The sequence below is a fragment of the Crocuta crocuta genome, unplaced genomic scaffold, assembly GCF_008692635.1.
Source record: "Crocuta crocuta isolate KB4526 unplaced genomic scaffold, BGI_CrCroc_1.0 scaffold237, whole genome shotgun sequence".
Lineage (NCBI taxonomy): Eukaryota > Metazoa > Chordata > Mammalia > Carnivora > Hyaenidae > Crocuta > Crocuta crocuta.
This window is the reverse complement of record NW_027531914.1, coordinates 134756-158139: the sequence shown is the minus strand read 5'-3', so window position 1 is coordinate 158139 and position 23384 is coordinate 134756. Positions and strand designations below refer to the sequence as shown.

The 23384-nt window shown below is 38.7% G+C and overlaps 1 protein-coding gene across 2 annotated transcripts in view; it reads left to right on the top strand.

Moving 5' to 3' along the window:
- PRKG2 (protein kinase cGMP-dependent 2) overlaps nucleotides 1-20616 on the top strand; it is an 89350-nt gene extending 68734 nt beyond the window's left edge. For both annotated transcript variants that reach the window (XM_077774747.1, XM_077774748.1), the window contains 5 exons: nucleotides 5196-5359; nucleotides 8808-8930; nucleotides 9876-9938; nucleotides 17465-17531; nucleotides 20361-20616. In XM_077774747.1, the coding sequence (XP_077630873.1) occupies nucleotides 5196-5359; nucleotides 8808-8930; nucleotides 9876-9938; nucleotides 17465-17531; nucleotides 20361-20456 (513 nt within the window). In that variant the 3' untranslated portion in view covers nucleotides 20457-20616. The remainder of the gene's footprint in view (nucleotides 1-5195; nucleotides 5360-8807; nucleotides 8931-9875; nucleotides 9939-17464; nucleotides 17532-20360) is intronic.
- The last annotated feature ends 2768 nt before the right edge of the window (nucleotides 20617-23384 follow it).

Genomic DNA, 23384 nt, shown 5'->3' with positions numbered 1-23384 from the left:
TAATTCAGAAAGAGGTACTAGGTTTAAAAATAGCAAGACTCAGCATCACAAAGAGATGAAGAGTCTCCAAAGTGATCTAGAAATTAGATACGCTTCCAGTGGAATTCCAGCAAAGCGTCCCATGAAGTTTGGCAAACTGATTCTAACATTTATATAGAATAACCAAGGGCCAAGAATAGCCAGTACATTTCTGAAGACAAATAAGACAAATAAAAACTCTCTCAGATACCAGAACTAATTATAATGTTATAGTTCAAACTAATTATTAATGTGGGGGCAATGTAAATTGAAACCACAGTGATTTGACGCTTAAAAATGGCAAAAATTAAAGTCGATATCACTAAAGGATGGCAAGGATGGTGAGGACCAGGAATGCTGTACATGCTGTTAGTGAAGGGAATGGTAAGATGGTAGGATCCCTAAGGAAAGTAATTTGACAATATGTAGTAAGATTGAAGACACCGCATCTTTGATCTTGGCATATCTCCCATTTGTCATCTGCATCTGCTAGGTAACATGGAAGATGATGGTATTAGAAGCGTTTCTGTAATAGCACACAATTAGATATAAGACAAATGCCCATTAACAGTGTAATAGACAACAAAATCACTGCATGTTAATTCAGTGGTGTATGATACAGCAGTGAAAATAAATGTACTCCAGTATCAATTAAATTCACAAGCATAATTTTAAATGAAAATGGGCAATTTGTGCAAAATAAATAAAAGATTTATCTAAATATTTTAAAGATGAATTTATTTTACTTAAGGATTTTTACTATGTGGCAAAATTAGGAATGAATACGAGTCTCTGACAAACACAAACGTCAAGATAGTGGTGACCTCTTGGGAACACGCAGGACACCGTGGGGGGAGCACACAGGGCTTCTGCATTGGCTCTGCTTTGTTAACCTAGTGGTGGGCACAGGGGTGCCTTTATGCCCATGCTTTATAACCTGCATGTTTGTTACATATTTTACAGGTATTGAGTTTTTCCTAACTTGAAAAATAAAAGGAGTCATCAGGTTCAGCTAGATTCCTTTTCCCAGACCATTATTAGCTGTATTTATTAAGTAACAACTCAGCTTTTCCCACGAATGTGCTTAATATATGCTGCTTCTTTGCCCTTAAATATTGTCTACTTTCTCATCAATTTATGTAAACTGGAAAATTCCCTTTGGAACCTGGTTCAGGTCTCACCTCAAGTATCCATGACCTTCTAACACTTTAATTTTTTCATCTCTAACATTGGGGTAATAGTCACTAGCACCTAAAGCTGTTGTAAAGATCATACATATACATATGCATATACATTTACATATCTTATTGAAACCGATGTTAACAGTTATCTCTACATGCAGCTTTTTTCACCAAACAGGTGTTGAACATCTGCTGTGTTACAAATGCTGTAGGGGCTACAAAATGAATAGGATATAATGCTTCTCCTCAAGGAGCTAGATTTATTCACACACAACTAGATGATGCTGCATAAGGGATGTAACTGTGGAATATTAACAATGTTAAAGAGCTTCATAGGAGAAAATAATTAGTTCTGTAAATGCAAGAAAAGCTTCAAAGAGGTGGTGGCGTATAAGATGAGCCTCAAAAAAAATTTTTTTCAGTTTGTGCTCATCCACGCAGAGCTCCTCTTGATCTTGCCCACTTCCTAGTAAATGCTCTAAGTATTTCAGGTGAGTCACCACACCCCCCATAGAAATGGACCATTGCCATGAAAGACTCATCCATCCCATACCCTAGCCTCCCTCATCCCCACCTCCATACAGTGGAAGCCATCCACTGCCTCCCTCCCTCCCACTTCCATACAGGGGAAGCCATCAAATGTTGCCTGTTTTAGTGGATGGATGTTAGTATCATAAGGATGTGAAATCGTCTTTGGTTATTGCAGGCAGGATAAACAGATTCCATTTTACCCTTGTCTAGACTTGGGCAAAGTAAGTGACCTGAAAATTCCACATAAATATTTTTTTGGAATGTTATGTCCCCATGAATCATTTGGTGTAATTAGACTGGTCATTTTGTATCCACTTTTTATGTAACCAAGAGAACCAATATCTGACAAATTTACTGACCCAGAGAGTAACTTCTGGGAAAAAAGCTAACACTTACTGGACGCAGGCTCCAACAAGCCACAATGCTAATTTTTCTATTTCTGAATGATGCAATCACTGCTACAGGTTTAGAAGCATCTTAAAGGCTTCTAGTTCATTAAAACCTTTGGGGACTTAATGTTTTTAAATTCTTAGCATAATGTAAGCTGTTTTTAATAATAGAAATTTAGTAGAGACAAGAGAAAACCTTTGTGTAGTTTCTCTAGATATTCTTCTTGAAAGCCCAGTTTTGTTAGAATTTTCTCTTTTAAAAAGTGGGGGTCTATTTTCTTGCCTTCTGGAATGATTGTTGAAGACAGTAGGACCTGCATCACCCTTCTTTATCCTCCAGTAGGTCTCTTAGACAAAAACAAAAAGTCTGAAGCTCTTCCTGGGGCTTATCAGACCGATACATAATCTGCCCTCATCCACTGTCTCTCTCTTCCCCTCACACCGTGACCCAGCCACACTGGCCTACCTGCTGATCCTTGAACTTACCACGGATGTTCCCAAATGCTGGGGCCTTTGCACTGCTCTTTCTCTGTCAGAATTACTCTGGCTTAGATTTTTATAGAGCCCTTTTTCTAATTTCACACAGATTTCTGCTGAAATCTGCTCAAATGCTACATCTTCAAAGAGCCTTTTTGTAGTCATGCTATTTGAAGTAAAACTCCTATTGATCTCCATACCTAACTCTACCCGATGTTTCTTCATAGGATATGTCACTATCTGGCATTATTATATATGATCTCCTGTTTTTATGCATATTCTCCTCTTTCTTTTGAATATAATCTCTGGGAGGAATGGGCTTTGTATCCCAGTGCTTGGTACATACTGGTATTCAATAGATATGCATTGACTGAATGAAGGAAGGAACTTGGGTTTCTGTTCCTCAAAGAGATAGTGTTAGAAAAGACTGAGGCTTCCTGGTGGAGTCCAGAGTGGTGCAAGACAGAGGTGGTATGAATGTCTGTAGAGAATGCACAGAATTTGATGTCAGAAGATCTGGGGCCTTCTTTAATAGGCATGTGACTTCAAATGGGTCTGAGTGTGAATTTCCTCTGACCAAATGGATTAAAATAAAGTTGATGAGATCAAAAGAGAAAAGTGGTAATATTTCATAAATCTTAAAATCTTAATATAATTATTGCCATCTCTGTGGGCCAATATTCAGATATTACAAAGGCAAAGCCAGCTATCCGAATGAAAATTCACCATTTCCAGGGCTGGAAAAGTTTCCTAAACATCTAATGAATTTCCAGTCATTTTGAAATGGAAAACTTAAATACCATGGAAAAAAAAATGAGTTGAAAGGTGATTATGAAACATCAAAATGTAATATTTCCATATGTGCATGCACACAAATGCAATTATAAGCATTGCTTTCTTGTCTCTTAAATTTCAGTCTTTCTAAAATTAGCTAAGATTTTCATATCGGTTCTTTCTCTGAGGAATAAGTAGATAAGCTAATCTCAGCTGGTTACAAATTTTAATTTCATAATATCCCCAATCATCCCTTAGATATAATCTTTATGAGTCATTTTATATAGATAAAAGGAAACAGTAAAAGCCCACTTCAGATTAGGCTGTTTAAATTCTCTTTTTCTAATAAGGAAATCCTTGCTGTTGTATGATAAGTACTAAAAAGCATGAGTAAAAAGCGAAATTCCTAAGAGATTTATTCAAGATGAAACAAAGACTTTAAGTATTAATAGTCAAATAAATAAACAAGGACTGGATTTTCTAGTTCATTGACATACTCTTTTAGGTGAGGGCCTCTTTGGTTATATTAACCTTATTTTCTTTTAGCCAGTAGTCTTGCCATATTGAGATAGTCCGGGCATAATGAAACATTAAAATGTGCATGTTGAGGCCCAGGAATAATTTGTGTCTCTGTTTACTTCAGGGTAGTGGAGGATGGTTTTATTGAAATAATATCTGTATGTATTAGAGATGAAAAGTACATGCTAAATAACCCCTGTGGACAGAAACCAACTGTTTGTTTTGCAGGGCAGGATTTCAGTCATATACACTGCCCCCATTCAGTGAGAGAGCCTTCTGTTGATCCGGCCTTCTTTCCTGTCTCTATTCTGTGCACAGAGTTAGTTCGTTGAATAGAGTCTCAGAGCAGTGGAGAGCCTTATTCTGAAAAGACGGATGAGGGTAGCAACAATTCATTACCCTAGGAGAGTTTCTGATCCTCAGTCAGGGCCAGGCTCAGATATCACCTCCTAATGATATCTTCCCGAGTAGCCTTCTCCCTAATGTTCCAGAAGTATACGTTTTTGTCCCTCTGCACAATTTTCTACTGTATCATGTATTACATAAAGTAATATCAATCACATATGTATAAGTATTCCCAGTACTCCGAGTTTCTCCTAGTCAGCTCTCTGTCTCTAAGCCTAGCACAGAGTCTGGCCGACAGTGGATGCTGACTGTGTCTTTCCAGAACAGGTAAGTTCATGCAGGTGTTATTCACCACTGACCTCCCTGAGGACTGAAAGTGTACACAGTTTGGCCAAAGTTGAGATGAGATGATCCTAGCTTTTCTTTGGAATTCCAAAATGTAAAGGGCACAGACGTTGTTCATAATGGTTTTTAAAGATTGAGTGGAATTTTAAGACTCCTTTTTTTAATTTCCAAAAATGATCCCTTTCCCAAACTCTCAATTATGCTGTTATTTTTCTTTTTACGATGAAGCTTGAAGTGCAGCAGGGCCAATCCCTTCCCCTTTCTCTCCTTTTCCCGATGAATACAACCACTGATTGGAAAATTATTTGTCTGCTTCCTCTGAGCTTCACATTTGTTGCAATGGTCTGCCCTTGCCAGCCATTCCTTTTATCCTCTGGGGGTGTAGGGCATAGAGGTATATGCATGGAACTTTGTCCAGTGTAACTAGATTCATGCCTGGGCCTGCAAAAGAAGACATGAGAGTGTCAGTGGTGTGGGGTGTGTGTGTATGTGTGTGTGTGTGTGTGTGTGTGAAGGGGAGGATGGAGGTATAGACAGAAGATAGAAGTCCGAGGGAGACTTAAAGAAGAACATGAGTTTTATGGTCTCTGAAAATATCCTTGGCATTCTTTTCCAGGTTGACTTTGGATTTGCTAAGAAAATAGGATCTGGACAGAAAACATGGACATTCTGTGGAACTCCAGAGTATGTAGCTCCTGAAGTCATTCTCAACAAAGGACATGACTTCAGTGTGGATTTTTGGTCCCTGGGAATTCTAGTGTATGAGCTCCTAACTGGCAAGTAAGTACATTCAAGTTCACAGAAGTGCCAAAATAATTTACTAATGATAAACATATATAATTTAAGAGTTTAACATTTTAGAAATAGTTCTGATTTCTGAAAGTCATCAATGTGATGACTTTTCCCATGTGTATATTTTACGTATAACATGCTTCCTGGTTTGTAACATGGAGAACACATCGAGGAAGGTATGAGAAAGGAATACAGAATTTCTATGGTTTACCTAAAATGGCAAGGCCTCTTATTATAGATAACGTGCCAAGAGGGTGAAGATTTTGGTAATCCTGTTTTAAGAATAGGAAAAGGAGTTGAAGTTGTGGGCTTTTATTATCTCCTCTTATATATGTATTTTTGTAATTGAGAAAATAGTAATCATATTTCAATTAAACCTATTAAAGAATGAAACTACATTTAGCTGTGTTCTTCCATATTCCCAATAAATCATTAATGAGAGAAGCTAAGAGAAAAGAACATGGCTGGATTTAAATTTTAATCTCTTTGTCATCTGCTTTCCAGAGGTGCTAATGAACAGAGACCAGAAGACACAGCAGGGGGCTTAGCAGTGAAAATTGAATTATCATTCCTGCAGAGATTAAAGGGCTATGTTAATGAATCCAAGACCCCAAATATTCAACACACATGCACGCATACACATACGTGCACATGCATTTATACCCACACGTGCACACACACATAGTAGGCTCTATGTAATATTACTTGACGTTGTGAAACACTTTACAGTTTACAAAGCACTTCCATATGTATTATCTAGTTTTGCTTTGATAAATCTATGTGGAAATTAAAGAAAGAATTTTTATTATTTTATAATTTAAATTTTTATTATGATTATTTTATGATTTAAATTTTTATTACTTTATGATTTAAATTTTTATTANCTCCCAGATCTTCTAACTCTAATGTGACACACTTTCCATTACATGCCCATGCATGTGTTTTTATTATTTTTTTAAATGTCTATTTATTTTTGAGAGAGAAAGAACAAGCACATGCATGGGGTGGGGGAGGGGCAGAGAGAAGGGTGGGGGCAGAGGATCTGAAGTGGGCCTGTGCTGACAGCAAGCAGCCTGATGCGGGTCTCGAACTCACCACCGAATGGTGAGATCCTGACCTGACCTGAAGTTAGACATTTAATGGACTGAGCCACCCAGGCACCCCCATATATATTTTTAATGTAATGCATGGACTTAACACACAAGATTTAGTTCAGTTTTCTACTTCTGTTTCTGATTTGATCATCCCTGTAAACTTTCATGAACAAATATTCTCAGTCTTATATTCAGGGAGGATTTGCATATGGAGTGGGATTCAAGTCTCTACACATTCTTAAAGAGTTTCATAGGGGGGCCTGGGTGGCTCAGTAGTTTAAGCGTCCTACTTCAGCTTAGGTCATGATCTCACAGTTCGTGGATTTGAGTTCTGCATTGGGTTCTGCACTGACAGCTCAGAGCCTGGAGCCTGCTTCAGGTTCTGTGTCTCCATATCTTCTGCCTGTCCCCCCGCTCACACTCTGTCTGTCTGTCTGTCTCTCTCTCAAAAATAAGTCAACAGTTAAAAAAAAAAGGTTTCACAAAATCTTGAAGTTTTACACTACAGATTCCAATGTTAGATTACCCGTGGCTAAATTCTACTTCCCTGTCTATATGCATTAAGCAAACAGATATGAAAAATTATTTTATATTATCTGTATTCATTGCTTAAGGTTTTGACGAAGAGAAGAGAAAATTGTCCAGAATGTCATTCAGAGAGAAAGTTGCTTAAATTCTTGGGACGCAAGGAGTTCTGTTTCAAGAATTTGTTCCTTACCCCTGGGAAGTTTGTCCACTGCGTTTCTAAGAGATACATATGGTTCCTGCAGGCAACTAAAGAATATACACCTCAGTTCTTGTCAGCTGCAATAAATCGCTACATGGCGTATGCAAATAAGGGAGAGAATAAGGAAGAGAGGAACCCGGAGAATGCGGAGTTGCTAAAGTGGCTTTGAGCTGTCAAGAAGTTGAGAAATTATTTTCATAAAGGTTTTCAGGGTAGGGCAAGAGAAATGTTCATTTTAAATGACCTGAACTCTAGAACCAGGAGGTAAATGAAAATGAGAAAGGAACTAAAACAAGCCAAAATACAACAAACATAACATAGTTGCAAGTATGTAGGTATTGAAAATATAGCAATGCCTTTTGTTACATAAGCACAACATAGGCTGTTGCAGACTTGGTTCACCAACCTTATTTCCGTTCAGTGGGAACTCTCAGTATCAAAAGGTCCCTAGCATGGCCAAGATAAAGCAGGGTAGTTCATGAAAGCCATCTTCACTTTTCAAAAATTAAACAACACAGTAGAATAAAGTGTTTTTTAAAAAGCAGAGTTTATGAGTTAAAATGTTATCCAAATTCAACGGTCAATTCCCAATGCTTTCTTACCGTCGGAACACTTTCCTTGAAATACTCTTCACATGGCTTCTAAGACCTCCCTTTCTCTCATTTCTTTTCCCACACTGGTACCTCTATCTCAGTCTTCATTGCTGGACCCTTCTTATCCTCCTGACCTCTCAACATTGGGCCACTTTACATCCTTGATCTCTTTTCTGGCTACTCACTCCTCGATTGATATCATCAAACCGTAAATATTGTCTGATGATGCCCCAGAACCAGACCTCCAGCTTTGACCTGTTTCCTGAATGTCAGACTCATAAATTTACCTGCCAGCTTAGCCCCTCTATTTGAACATTTAAAACACAACTCTATTTGGGTATTTCATAACCTGCTCTGTACCCCAGCACCCCCACCTCAGCCCCCCTTCCAGCCTTTCTTCTCTTAGTAAATGCTAGCTCCATTCCATAGGTCAAAACACTAGCATCATTCTTGAATCCTTTTTTTTTCTCCCACATACCACATTCATCCCATTAGCAAAGCTTGTTGGCTTTACTAGCTTCACGTGATATGGCCCTCATCTCTTCTACTCCCCTCCTGCTTCCAGCAATCCTGCCTTCACTGTTCCCACAACCCAGGCCCTTCCTAACTCACGACCTTTGTACTTGTTGTCTTTGAGGGTTTTGCCTGCAGATAACAAGTGTGGCTCATTCCCTCCCTCTCTTCACTGATACCACCACTGAATTGTCATCTCATAAAAGGGGCTTTTCCAATCTACCAGGTCTAAGAAAACCACAACTCTCTCTCTCTCACTTTGTCTCCTCCTTTATTTTTCTTTCTACTGATTATCATCACCACCTGACAAATTACCTGTTGTGTATGTGTGTAATCTGTGAAGTGATATGAAACTAATGGAATTACTTTCTAGCATATATCCAGATACTTGTAATACATCGTCAAAGGAGAAGGAAGGAGGGAGGGTGGGAGGGAGGAAAATAAAAGAAACTCAGTTGTAAATGGATGTGAGACGTCAGTCCTAGTGTCCCATTTTGGCTTTCCTGCAGCCCCCCCTTTTCTGGGATTGACCAAATGATGACCTACAATTTGATTCTCAAAGGAATTGAAAAAATGGATTTTCCAAGAAAGATAACAAGACGGCCTGAGGATTTGATTCGCAGGCTTTGCAGGTGAGAATGAAAATTAAAAGCCCTAGTTCCTGGGGAATGTGTGAAGTGTTCTCATTTCTGTTTCCATGCATTTTAAAATTAGGTGTATGTTTACTTTTTGTACTTTTCTATGTAGTTAACTTATATTTAAAGAAAGTCATTTTCTGTTTTGTAGTCTTCCACTGGGAATTTGAGTTTACTTCATGCTTCAGAATCACAGTACCTACTTAGAGTTTAAAAGAGATCCACATTTTTCAGCTTATCTTTGAGAATGACCTTTATCTGTTATAGGGCAAAATGAACCTTAGTTTAATAAAGGATCATCAACTTACCACCTTGTTATTTTGAGAGGAAATCAGTGGTGATGATAAAGTGTTACTAAGATCCCTCTCAGCCTTCACTTTAAAACACAGTACTCCTCTGGCCTTACTTTAAATTATTCTAAATTTCTGTTTATCCTTAAAAATTATTTATTGGAGAACAGAAGACTTCTGGAATTGGTGCTTAAACTTTACTTTGTCACTGTTTCCTTTCCTTATTTTTTGGCGTATTTGAACTTTTTTTTTTAAATCATTAACATTGGGTAAATTTGGAACATGAAACCTAACTGCGGGCTGCCTAGAGAAATTTCTGCATGTTTCTAAGATTCCAGCTCAGATGTAAATGATTCTCGAAAGCTTTCCCATCCCTGGTTTTTTTAGCAAAGTTGGTAGGATAGCATCCCCCTGTTTTCTTAAGCATTTATTCACAGCTCATTTAAAGTTCCGGGGTACGTATATCTATATACACATACACATGCCAGAGAGGGACAGGTGGCTTTCATCTTCCTATATGCTCAGCTGCCTGGTCTGTGGATATTGTTGAATAATGAATGAATAAATACATGTAGAAAAAAATGTTAAATTTTAATTTAAAATTCACTGTGGCATAATTACTATAAATTGCCTGTTAAATTTTTTATCTTAGGCAAAATCCAACGGAAAGACTTGGAAATCTGAAGAATGGAATCAATGACATTAAGAGACACAGGTACATAGCTAATTCTCTGCCCAGAAAAAAAAAAAATGAAATTTATAGGAAAAAAAAAAAATTGAAGCTTCTCTCAGTACGTCATAAGAGTCCCTTTACAGATGCTCCATTTTTCCTTTGGGTTTTATTTTTAATTTATGTTTTACTAGGTGCAGTTAGAATAATCAGTCTTAAAGTGATTTCTTTACTGCTGGAAATTCACATGAAGAATGGGTGAAGTTCTAAAACAAGTGACAAAATCACATCATTAAGTTACAGCGACTTAGCTTTTTATACACTGCTATTTATTTTTTTTAATATCAACTTGGATTCTATAGAGGAATTAAGTTTTAATTTTGACTTTTGATTTGTGATTAAATTACAATATTGTCACTGTTGTCAATATCAAAGAGAAATCAACTGTTAAATAGTGTTTTAGTTACTAATATATATTTATTTTATGAGACTGACACACTACCTACTGCGCTAACCAGGCACCTAATATATATTTATTTCAAATATAATTTCCCTCTGCTTAGCTCTCCAAATTTTGAAGCCTAGTATATTTTACTTTTGGGGTAAAGGACATTGATTTCCACAAAACCTCAAACATTGTTTTAGCCTTATACGATAATCTAATATGCATCTGTTCAGTTCTGTGGATTTCTAAAGCTGGCCTTCAGAACCATTGGTAGCTTCCATGAGTTACCCTCTTTGATTTGGTTGCATGTGTGGAGTTAAAGCCTTTCAGTGTTTTTTTTTTTTTTGTTTGTTTGTTTGTTTTTTTGAGAGAGAGAGAATGCAAGCAGGGGAGAGGGCAGAGGGAGAGAGAGAAAAGAGACAGTTCTAAACAGCCTCCATGCCTAGCACGGGGCCCCATTCAGGGCTCGATTCCATGACCCTGAGATCGTGACGTGAACTAAAATTAAGAGTCAGATGCTCAACTGATTGAGCCACTCAGGTGCCCCCAGATATTTTTTTTAATTGATGCCTAGCTAAATCCTGCAGTCTTCAAGATGTTTTAATTTTGCTCATGATACACAGATAATAAATATTACCTGTTGACAGTACCATTGATAACAGAAAAACTAAATTTAAGAATTTCATCATTGAAAACATGTGAACCCACTAAAGTGTTTTCTGTTCAGAAATGAAAACACCTCTCAGTATTTCATTCCTATCTAGATTTTTTTTTTTTTAACTGAAGAAGTAGAGGCACATAACACAGTGTGGAAATAAAGGGAGAGAAGCTTCTGAATAGAAACACTATTCATTTTGCTTTCACAGTAGTGGTGCAGCTTCAAAAAAAAAAAAAAAAAAAGTTGCCAGGCTGCCAACCCTGCTCTATCTATTCATGAACTTACTTGAAATAGAGCCATGTATTCAACATTGTAAATTCATATTGGTCTTTGCCTTAGGGTGTGTTAGGAGAGAGGGAGGGTGATAGAGACTCATCTGCACATTTTAGAAACATCAAAGTGCTTTTGGTATTTTTTTATCATTCTTTGTCATCCTTTGGATCGCCCTCCGTGTCAAGCTCATTATTTGTCTTAGATTCCAATTTATCTTTCTTTCTCCATGCTGTTATCACAATTTCTGTTCTCATTATAAAATGACACATAAGCACGCTATTCATATTGGGCCAACAAGGGTCCTGTCAATTAAAGTCATTCTTCCAATACATTTTCCTCCTTTTTCTTGTGAAAGAAGCATCTTCACATTTTGCTCTGGGGTGCTTGGGTTAACAGGCTCTGGTTTTATCTTTTATTTCTTATTTATCTGAGGCTCATTTAAATGTAGCTGTCAAATTGTGATTGGATGTGCATGCAAATTGATACGGAAGGATTTTCTCACGTCAGCACGGTAATGAAGAATTTTGAATTTCCTTCCCTGTGGGGATTAATTTACCCACTCTTCTTCACAAGCAGGATCATCTGTGCCACGTTAGAGTGTAGTCAGAGTGCAGCACATGACGTAGAGTTCAGTAATGAGATGTACTGAATTTACACAGTGTCTTTCAGTGAGCCCAGGGAGCTCAAAGACATTATTTCCTCTGATTTTCATAGTGCGTCTTAAGATATAAAGCTGAGACAGGGGGGACCTGAAAAGTAGATCTCTCCCTGCCTTCAAGTAGGAGAGTTCGAAAACCTTCCATACGTCTCCAGAGCTTCTAACTTCTGTACTCGGTATATTCTTAGCCTTAAAAAGAGTATCTTTCTGAAATTTGCCATCAGATTTTCCCACTCTTCGCTAAAGTAAAACATACTTTAGAGAAGTTCGCTCTTTTCTTAGCGAACCATTCATTTTAAGTTTGTATTTAAAAACAACATGATTTAACATGGCATATTGCTGTGTTTGTCCATTCAGGGTTAAATCACCCGAACTAAAAATAATTAGAACGCCTCCCTCCCCTGTTTCTGAGCTAACTTATAAACTAGGCACCGCTCACATCTCCCAACACCTATCTGAAAAGAGGGATAACATATTTGTAGGGTGCAATTAAACCTTTCCTGCTAGACAGAGGAATAATTTATTTCAAGTGTCTTAATGTTATCTTTCATATTTCTAGCTGCCAAAATTACTTTCAAGAATAGCTTCTATGGGTCTTCTAAAAATGAAGAGGCCATTTATGTGCCATGGCCACTAATATTTCTTTGGTGAATATTTTTCACACGTGCATGCATGCTAGCACTTGCATTACTTAAAATGTGGTTGGTGTCAAAAGGCCAAGTGTTAAGTGAATGGCCACTCATGCTAAGTAAATATTGGCGTAAGTCAAACTGTAACAAGTACTCAGCAAAAAATGTATAGGCTCTTTGATTCGGTAGAGTAACAACAGTGATTTTTATTAATGTTTATGGAGTAGCTTCTGGGTAGAGAGCACTATAAAATACATTAGATTGTGGCAGTATTTGGTGGCAAAAGAAAAGAATCCACCTAACTATACACCTAGAAATCCCTAAAAACAGAGCCTCAGTCTATGCAAAGGAGCTCATGGGCGGATCAAGAAGAGAACTTCCGTGGTTTTGTAGCAAGAACAGAGAAAACCAGACAGTTGGGGTCGCTGTCTGACTTTCACTCTTTGAATAGTGTCTCAACAGCTTACCCTAAAATGACACTTTCGGTTAAGAAAGGCAACTGAAATGGAATGTACTAGAGCCTTCCCTCTGTTTATAGTATTTTTTGTCTTGCTAAACTTGGGCTTGGAATGGGAAAGCCAGTCAGACTGAATAAAAACCAACGCCAGGGGTGAGAAGAGATTAGAAAAGATGGAAGAGCATAGGGGCGGCTGGCTGGCTCAGTCAGTTAAGCATCCCACTCTTGATCTTGGCTCAGGTCATGATCTCACGGTTCGTGAGTTCCAGCCCCGTGTCAGGCTCTGTGCTGTCAGTGAAGTCGGCTTGGGATTCTCTGTCTCCCTCTCTCTCTGCCCCTCCCCAGTTCATATTCTCTCTCACTCAAAAATAAATAAATAAATAGTAAAAAAAAAAAAAAAAAAAAAAAAAAAAAAAAAAAACCACCAAAAACTGTTGTTCATAATTTTCCCAAGTCTTTTTTTTTTAAGTTTTATTTATTTTTGAGAGAGAAATAGAGACAGTGTGAACAGGGGAGGGTCAGAGAGGGGAGACACAGAATCNACACAAGACGAACCACCATAACGTCTGGCGGGGCTCACAGACAAGAGTGTGACAGCCTCCCCAGGTCACCCAGCCTTCTGCCTCACACCCCTGCCAAGGCCCTGCCTCATCACCGCCCCCTGTGGTCATGCTCCACATAGCACCCAGAATTATCTTTTGAAAGTGTGCTTAGATTCCATCATATCCTTCGAACTTTCTTTTTTCTTCTTTCTTTCTTTTTTCAGCTTACTTATTCTGAGATAAAGGCACGAGCAGGAGTGTGACATAGAGGGAGGGAGCAAGAGAATCTCAAGCAGGCTTTGCACTGACAGTGTGAAGTCCCTGACAGTGACTTGTTTCCTCTTCCTACTTAGATTCAAGACATTTTATTTTAATTTATTAAGTTGTTGTTTTCTTTTTTTAATTTGTTTTGAGAGAGAGAGAGAGCAAGTGGGGATCAGGAGCAGAGAGAGAGGAAGAGAGAGAATCCCAAGCAGGCTCTGCACTGTCAGTGCATGGAGCCTGATGCGGGGCTGGAACTCACGAACCGTGTGATCATGACTTGAGCCAAGATCAAGAGTCAGACACTTAACTGACTGAACCACTCAGGCACCCCTTGCTTTCTCATGGCTTCCCATTTAGCATAAAATCCTGATTCCATACTAAGTTCTATAAGGCCTATGTGGCCTGGCCCCTGGCCAGTTCTCAGATATGTAATTTTTTTTTTCTAGTTTCCTCTCCATTCACCACACCTCAGCTCATTTCTATCATTTCCTTTCATTTAGGTCCTTGCCACAGTCTTCTCATGAGTCTCCCCCTCTTCATTCTAGCCAGCCCTAACCCCTCCCCTCCCAGTCACCCGCCACCACGTTATTCTCTTTTATCTTCCTAGTCCTTACTAGTATCTGAAATTAAGTATTAGTATTGTTTACTTGTTTTTTTTTCTGTTTGTTTGTAACCTCCCACCAAATATAAATATCCTAAAAGCAGAGTCTTTGTGTTTTATTTGATGCCTGGGACGAAACTGACTTTCTGTGACTTTTGCTCGTCAGCTAACTTGACCTCACTGATCCAACAGAAAAGATCGGCAGGTGTAGAACAGTATTATTCAATGTTCCTTATAAGATTCCGAGAGACAGAATACATTATTTACATCCAAGAGAAGCAAGGCCTCCTTATTTCTACTGTTGCATTTCCAGCCCATCAAATTTGATGTGTGTCCTAAAAGCCAGATCACCTATTTTATTTATTTTGCTGCTTCTTCTTTTTAATGTTTTTATTTACTTTTGGGAGAAAGGGAGAGAGCACCAGCAGGGGAGGGGAAGAGTGAGAGGGAGGCAGAAGATCTGAAGTGGGCTCTGCACTGTCAGCACAGAGCCTGATGCAGGGCTCTAACTCATGAACCATAAGATCATGATCTGAGCCAAAGTTGGACACTTAACCAACTGAGCCACCCAGGTGCCCCCAGATCATTTTTTTTTTTTAGATTAATGATGTGGAAGCAGTAAATGAAAAGAAAACTTCATCTGGCTATCAGCTTAACCTCATTACAGATTACTGTAAAATACCTTTTTACCTTGGAGCTTTTTGTATACAAATCACTGGGAGCACACCACGAAGGTGGCGTGATGTTCTAAGACATGATAGGAAGAGGTTCTGCGCAAGTGTGTTCTCTTGCAGAGTCATTCAGGTATTCAACAAACATTCATTGAGCCTGGTTTGGTGACAAGTCTTGCTCCAAGTGTCAGGGACACGGAAGGAAAGGAAACAGACCAAAATTGTTGCTCTCAGGAAGCTGGCATTCTAGTGGAGAAGACAGAATGAACAGGATAACTAAGTAGAGTATATGGCAGACACATCAGATAGCAGAAAACTAAAGCGGGAGGGAGGATAGGAAGCGGGGTGGGTATGGAAGTGAAATGTTCCACTGGATGGTCAGAGAAGGCCTCGCTAAGAAAAGGATCTTTGAGAAAAGACCTGAAGCTGTTGAGGGAGCAAACCACATGCAAATCTGGGGAATGAACCATCTAGCTTTGAGTGCAAAGGTCTGAAAGTGGAAGCATCTCTAGTTTGTTAGAAGAATGAGGAAGAAGAGAGGGAGGGAGAAGTGAGGAAGGAAAGTAGGACGGTGGCGAGGTTGACGGGTGGTGGTGGAAAGGGTGGTGTGCAAAGCCTTAGGGTTTATAGTAAAGGCTTGGCCTTTCACACTGAGCAAAATGGGAAGCATTGGAGAGGAGGGTTGAACAAAGGTCTGACATGATCTGACTTATGTTTTAAATGATCACACCTGCTGCTCGGTTATTTCCCGTGGATAAAAGCAGGAAGAACTCTTAGGAAGTTATCGCAACAACACAGGTAAGGAATTGTAGTGACTTGGCCCATGTTGGTAGAGTGAATGAAGGTGATGAGAACTTTTCACATTCTGAATTCAGATATATTTTGAAGGTGACACTGACAATATTTGTGTACTGACCGTGGTAGAGAATGAGAGAAAGGAGAACTCCAAAGTCTTTGTTTGGAGCAACTGGAGGAGTTGAGGCCAGCTCCTTGGGGGAACATTTGGAGCTCCAGTCTGGGCCCATTATGCACTAGATGCAGGTTAGACACCCACTTGGGAAATGAGGAATCGCAGCTGTAGCTATTAGCCCGGGAAGCAATGGAGAGCTCTTGATTGGAAATAGAAATAGTAACCATTATGTAAATGCTATCTAAGCCATAAGACTGAATGAGCTTACTCAGGAAATGAGGGTAGTTGAAAAAAGAAGGTTCAAGGACTGAGCCGTGGAGCCCACCAACTTCCTATGGAAATAGCAGTGGGAAAGGAGGGACAGCACCCAAGAAGGTAGGAGAATAACATGTCCTGGAAGCCAAGTGAAAAAGTATTTCAGAAACCTATGGCAAATGCTCATAGGTTAATAAGTAAGACGAAAACTGAGAATTGAGTAGATTCACAGGAATGGAGGAGGGAATGAATGCTGATTGCAGTGTGGTCAGGAGAAAATGGGTAAGTAGAGGGATTAGATAATTCTCCCAAGGAGCTTTCTTCCAGTGGGAGGAGAAAAATAAAGTGAAAGTTGGATGGCACTCAAGTCGAGGGAGGGTATTTTGGGGGTGCCTGGGTGGCTCAGTTGGTTAAGCGTCTGACTCTTGATATTGGCTCACGTCATGATTTCATGATTTCTGAGTTTGAGCCCCCCATTGGGCTCTGTGCTGACAGAGCAGAGCCTGCTTGGGATTCTCTCTCTCTCTCTCTGCCCCTCCTGTGCTCTCTCTCTCTCTCAAAATAAATAAATAAACTTTTTTTTTAAAAAACAGGGTGTTTTGTGGTTGGAAGAAATAAAATGCTCCCATACTGATGGGAGTGATCTATCAGGCTGACATTAAAAATTCAAGAGTGAGGAGAATGGCAGAAAGATGCCTCTGAAATAGAGATGTGTCCAGGGTCAAGTACACAGTGCAGGAGCTGAGCTGACCTTACCTAGTTGACCCTAGTGCACGAGGAATGGAAGCACACTGATGTAGACAGGCAGGCAGACATGCTGGTGGAGAATTGTGGCAGCTCAGCTTTTTTCAGTGAAATAGGAAGCCAGGTCACCATTTGGGAGTGAGGCTGGAGGTGGGGAAGGTTTCTGGAAGTTTGAGGAGGGAGGACCAAGTATGAATTAGGAGGCTAAGGGAGTGAGGCAATGAGTGGGACAACAGGGAAATCTAGACCAATTGCTGGGCAATATTAACTGCCCCCTTGAGGTTAGTGGGCATGGATTTAATGTGAGAGCAGACGACCAGTGGGGACATGCATTTTCTTCCCGCCCACTTGCAGCTGCCCTGTTGTGGGCTGGGAGAGGGCAACAGAATGGACTGACAGATAACTTGATGTGCTAAGAGTTGATCAGGCGAGTAATTTTCCTCTGTACTGTTTTTACTTCTCAGGTGGTTAAATGGTTTTAATTGGGAGGGACTGAAAGCGCGGAACCTTCCATCACCTTTACAGAGAGAGGTATGGTATCTACTCTACTACTTTCTTGATTTGTTCTAGTTTCTGTTTTTATAAACAGAATAAGGGTGTCTTCATGTGTGCCACATTTTAGATTTTTAATCGGGTTTTAAAATTCAGTGAAAATGTCACATTAGTTGTGATTATGGGACAAAATAGCATTTCTTATTTGATGGCGGTTAGCTCAATTCTCAGGAACCAATTACATAAAAATCTAAGTCCCCAGGTCGTCAGTGTTGGTCAGGCTGACAAACGGCTCTAGGTATATAATATGAATCATGCATATTAATTAAACTTTCCTACTTAGTCATAGGAAAATGAAACAAATGAAATTAATTTTAATTATTACAGTGTATCAAAAACTTGGTGTTTTGATGTATCATCCACATAAAATGTTAATGAGATGTCACATTTATTTTTCCATACTGTTTTTTTTTCATAGTTTATTGTCAAGTCGGTTTCCATATAACACCCAGTGCTCATCCCAACAAGTGCCCTCCTTTTCCATACTGTTTTTGAAATCCCAAGTGGATTTTACAGTTACAGCAATCTCACTTTGGTTTAGCCACCTTTCACATGCTCAATCACCACCTGTTGCTGGTTGGACAGCCCAGCTCTAGATAAAGCAGATCATCTGCTAACTTGCAGGGAAAGAATGACTCAGGAATAATCAGCACCCTACAGATTCGATGCTATGTTCTCGTTACTGGAATTTTAAAGGTCTATGTCTCCCCTTGTACATTTTTAGATTGACATCTCAGTGTTTTCATCACATGCTTAAATTGCTGTGAAGAATGTGATTTCTAGCTTATAGTAAATATTGACATTTTAAAGTAAAACATTCCTCCTTTAAATATATGCAATGTAATCTAAATACCAGTGAGGTTTGATGCCCATCAGCCATTTAAAAAATACAGGCAGTGGGGCGCCTGGGTGGCTCAGTCAGTTAAACATCTGACTCTTGATTTTGGCTCAGGTCTTGATCTCATGGATCATGAGATGGAGCCCCGCCTTAGGCTGTGCACTGACAGCTCAGAACCTGCTTGAGATTTTCTCTTTCTCTGCCCCTCCCCACCCCCATCTCTGTCTCTCAGAATACATAAATAAACTTAAAAAAATAAAAAATACAGACATCAATATTATACAATTCCTTTTTCTCCCTGAATTTATATTTTTATATTCCCATCCCATTTTCCCTAAAATAATTTATGTAAAAGTATTCCCTATACTTGCCAATATTTAATTGATTATTCTTTAAATGCCTTTGAACTGTAGTTGTCTAAATTTTTAAATTCCTGTGACAACATAAATATTTCTTCTGGATTCAGTTATAATTACATTTTTATAGCTGTGAGTATCAAACAACAGAAATATGTTACAAAATTTTAAAATAAGTATTTAACAAATATTTCCTGAAAAGAGAGAAATGTTACCCGTTAAAAGAATGGGATGAGGGGGTGCCTACGTGGCTCAGTGGGTTGAGTGTCCAACTCTTGATTTTGGTCCAGAGTCATGGAATCAAGTGCTGGATTGGGCTCACTGGGCTCAAGATTCTCTCTCTCTCTCTCCCTCTCTCTCTGCCCCTCTCCCCACTCGTGCTCTCTATCTCTGAAATAAAATAACAACAACAGCAACAACAATAACAATAACAATAATAATAAAAGAATGGGAATGGGTTCAGGCTTCACATCAATTCTGTTCCTTTTTAAAATTATATTGGGTGGCTCAGTGCGTTAAATGTCCGACTTCAGCTCAGGACATGATCTCACTGCTCATGGATTCGAGCCCCGCGACGGGCTCTGCGCTGACAGCTCAGAGCCTGGAGTCTGCCTCAGATTCTGTGTCTCCCTCTCTTTCTGTCCCTTCCCTGCTTGTGTGCGCGCTCTCCCTCTCTCTCAAAAATAAACCTTAAAAAATCTTAAAAAAATAAAATTATATGGTTGTAAATGCTGAGTTGTGTTCACAGAGATAAGTAAGTGGGAATGGAGCATTGTATAATAGCAATTTCACTTTGAATGCCTTATGAGTGATCTCCAAACCTCCCCAAAAAACACAGTATGACCTTTCATAAGTAGTATTTTTACTGATCTATCAGCTGAGAATTTTAAATTTTGGTTGAAAGCAAATAATTATAAACAATCTGATTTGCAAAATAGTTGCATTCCAGAATCATTTCACACTTTCAGCAGGGTCAGTAATATTTTAAGTTGACCCTTTGGCATTCTGGAAACTTTAGATGGGTCAATTAACCATATAAAAATTCAGTTAGTGAGAAACTTCTATAAAATGGAAAAAGGATTTAAAAGTGGCAGATTTTGAGTTTTTAAAATATTTGCTGTTAAAATGTTTTTCAATCTGAAAAAAGATACAATTTCTATCACTCTTTTTAAAAAATTTCTAATGTTTATTTATTTTTGAGAGAGACAGAGTGTGAGTGGGGGAGGGGCAGAGAGAGAGAGGGAGACACAGAATCCAAAGCGGGCTCCAGGCTCCAAGCTGTCAGCACAGAGCCTGACATGGGGCTCAGACTCACGAACCGCGAGATCATGGCCTGAGCTGAAGTCGGACCGTTAACCGGCTGAGCCACCCAGGCGCCCTACTATCTCTCTTTCTTTTGGAGATACCTCCTCAGGCCAGGAAGCTTCTATTGAATGTAATGCAGTGACCAGATCCATTGAAGCTCAAAAATGATAATTGGTCATCTTTTCCTCACATGTAACTTACCAGTGGTTATGGTATAAAATCAGTGTTCAGTATAAAAAGCAGTACCTGTATATAATAGCTTGCTCAGTCAACGTTATCCTCACCCATGGTTTGATTCTTCCTTCTTAGCTCAGTGGACCCACAGACCACAGCTATTTTGACAAGTATCCCCCTGAAAAGGGTGTGCCTCCAGATGAGCTGTCAGGCTGGGATAAAGACTTCTGACTGAAGAAAAGACGATTCCTGCCTCTGCATACAAAAGACTATAAGGACCGATAACCCAGTAGTGATCATTTCTCTCTTTGAAGTGTTATAATATTTGTTGGAAGACCATTAGGGAAGAGGAATCCCTGGCCATGAGCTGGGTGGCAGATGTGATTGTGAAAGTGGTTCTGAATTACATTGTCTCATTTAGATGCTGTGAATTATTCATGTATTCTATTCTTCACTTTTCTCCATCGTTGAAGGCTATCCTCTTCCCCTCTCCACAGTCAGAACCATTTTTGCTGGTGGGGCATCATTTTCTCTGCAGTCTATTGCTCCATCCCATCGTACTTGTCTTCTTTGCATCCTAATAAGGCTTGACAGAGTGTCTCGTCTTTGAGCAACTAGGTCATGCAGATGGAAGGAAGAACAGGGGTGAGCTTTGGAAGACCCCGCCCTGCTCTCAACAACTCCATGTAAGCCTTACGGCATTTCAAAGTCGTGGTTTGCAGAAATCTTTGTAGTTCATACAAGCTCTTGATTTCCACCTAAAAACATGTTAGTGTGTTTCTGGTGCTGGTCTGGGGAAAGGCAAGTTTAACTATTAGTCAGTGGTACCACTTCCTAACATAAATGAGTTAATTCACCCAGCCAGTAATTATATTCCACTGGGGAACTTGGAAACAGTAAAGCAAAAAATATTTTTCATTCTCCTGTGACCGGCTGTGACATCTCAGCGACCTTTCAAAAGCCTTGTTAAAGGGAGTTATAATGTGTGACCAAGTGATGGGACTTTGGAAAGGTTTTGTCTTATATGCTAAATATTTTCCCAATCAAAGTAGAAAACGTGCAGGCGCAAAATCGTGGAAGCTTTTCCTTCTCATTAAATATAGAAGAGAATAATTTCTAATAGGTCAGCTTGCTGACTCTGAAACCCTGAGATATTTTGGCCAGTTCTGTGATTGTTGCTGTTAATCAATCAAGAGTATAGAATAACCACAGTTAATTTTTAATGAAAGTCCCACTGGCTCATGTCGATGCACTGTAATCACTGTTGTGTCAATAACTGTTTTTAAAGAGATTTGAGTCATGGACGTGTTTATATAATTACATCTTTAAGGTAGGCAAGCGGCTCAGGAAGTCACAGGACATAAGTAAAAGGGACATCCAGTATGTGCCCTTCTGTGTCCTCACAGCGTTCCAGATGATGAACAGACTGGTTTCAATGGCATTGGATGCCAGTGCTTAAGAAGTTTACTGGAGAGTGTTTTTATGTATCGACCAAAATCTCACCAAATGGATGGGAAGCAGACTTTCTCTGTATCTTTTTGATCTAGCAGAGTAAAAATAACATCTAAGTTCCTGCATTATTCAAGCTGCTGGTTATATTTTCACATGCTAATGTTCTATGGGAAAAGCAACCTCTACCCACTCTCCACCCATATTTTCAGCATTCAGAAAGAGTCAGCTATATGCTTCCTGAAAAGTCAAACTAGTTAAGTGAGGCCCAACCCAAGAAGGTGCATCCTTAACAAATTGAATTTCCACATTTAGAGAATCTTTTTGCTGAACCAAAGAATTTTTGTTTCTGGAGTAGTATTTTTAAAGATTATGTATTGTACATAGACGAGCCATTTTTAATAGGATCAACATAACCTGCTTAATGAATTTCTAAGATTTTTAAAAGATTTTTATTTGCATTTGGTTTGTAAGCATTGTATGTTTTTTCATGTATATATTTTTAAACAACCCACCTATAAATGTAGAAAATTTATGCATTGGATGGACATTAGAATTATACAGTTATAATTAATATTCTCGAAGGAGATCAATAGTTGTAATTCAAAAAAGACTTACATATATACAATAAAAACCATCTTAGAGTACTACAGTTTTATTTTGCTTGTGATTGGCCATATCAGTATGTAATGTCCACATTTGATTTTATTTTGTTTCCTTTAGAGTACTTTATAAAGATGAAGAAATGAACCATCATATAATCCCAATTCCACTGTTTCCTAGCTGAGTGGCCTTGGGAAACTGAGTTCACTTCTTTGAGTAGAGCACTAGCATTCTCACCGGTAGAAGAAGGAATAGTAAAGTGGTACCTACTTTAGATGCCTGTTTCAGGGATTAAGGAAGACGCGCAAAGAGTCCTTTGCTGATATCTGTGAAATAATCAATGCTGCATAAGTGGGAGCTACTGTTACTGTCTCTGTTAGAATGAAAGGGGACTTAATAACCATTTAGTCTTGAACCTAGGTATCATTGATATCTGTATCTACAGTTGTCCCCATTAAGTCCAATATTTATCTTTTTCTTTTAAATCATGAAGTAAAGATGTTTGATCAAAATATAGTACTATAGTACGTAAGATGAAGAATTAATCCTCACCATAATGAAGTGCTTTATTAACAGCTCACTTACATTTTTAGATTCTAATTTTTATGAATTAAGGACATATATGTGTGTATATATATATATACATATATTCTTAGAATATATTCTAAGTATATATATATTCCTAGAAAATACAGAACCCATCGTATTCCTAATCATTAAATCATTCTTGTTCTCTCTTTTCCAAGTGCAGAGTTAAGTTTTCAGTCTTGAGCCTCTTCTCTGTAGGGCGAACTTTTCATAATGGTTTCTGAATCTTTTCTCTAAATATGAAAATGTCTGGAGGGAGAAGAATGTAATGATGAAAAGTAAGGGATTTGAAGTTAAAAAGATCTGGGTTTGAATTCTAGCTCTGCCCAGATTTGTGTGAACAACAAGCCACAACTTTATTCATCTGTAACTCAGAGATGTACATGTAAGGCTTTGGAGCATTGGGCCAGAATATTAATACTTGTAGGTCATTGATAATAACCATTTGGAAATAAATGTATACATATATTTCTTTTGGTATGATAATAAACCCTTGTTCTTTATTGCTAGGCATTGTGC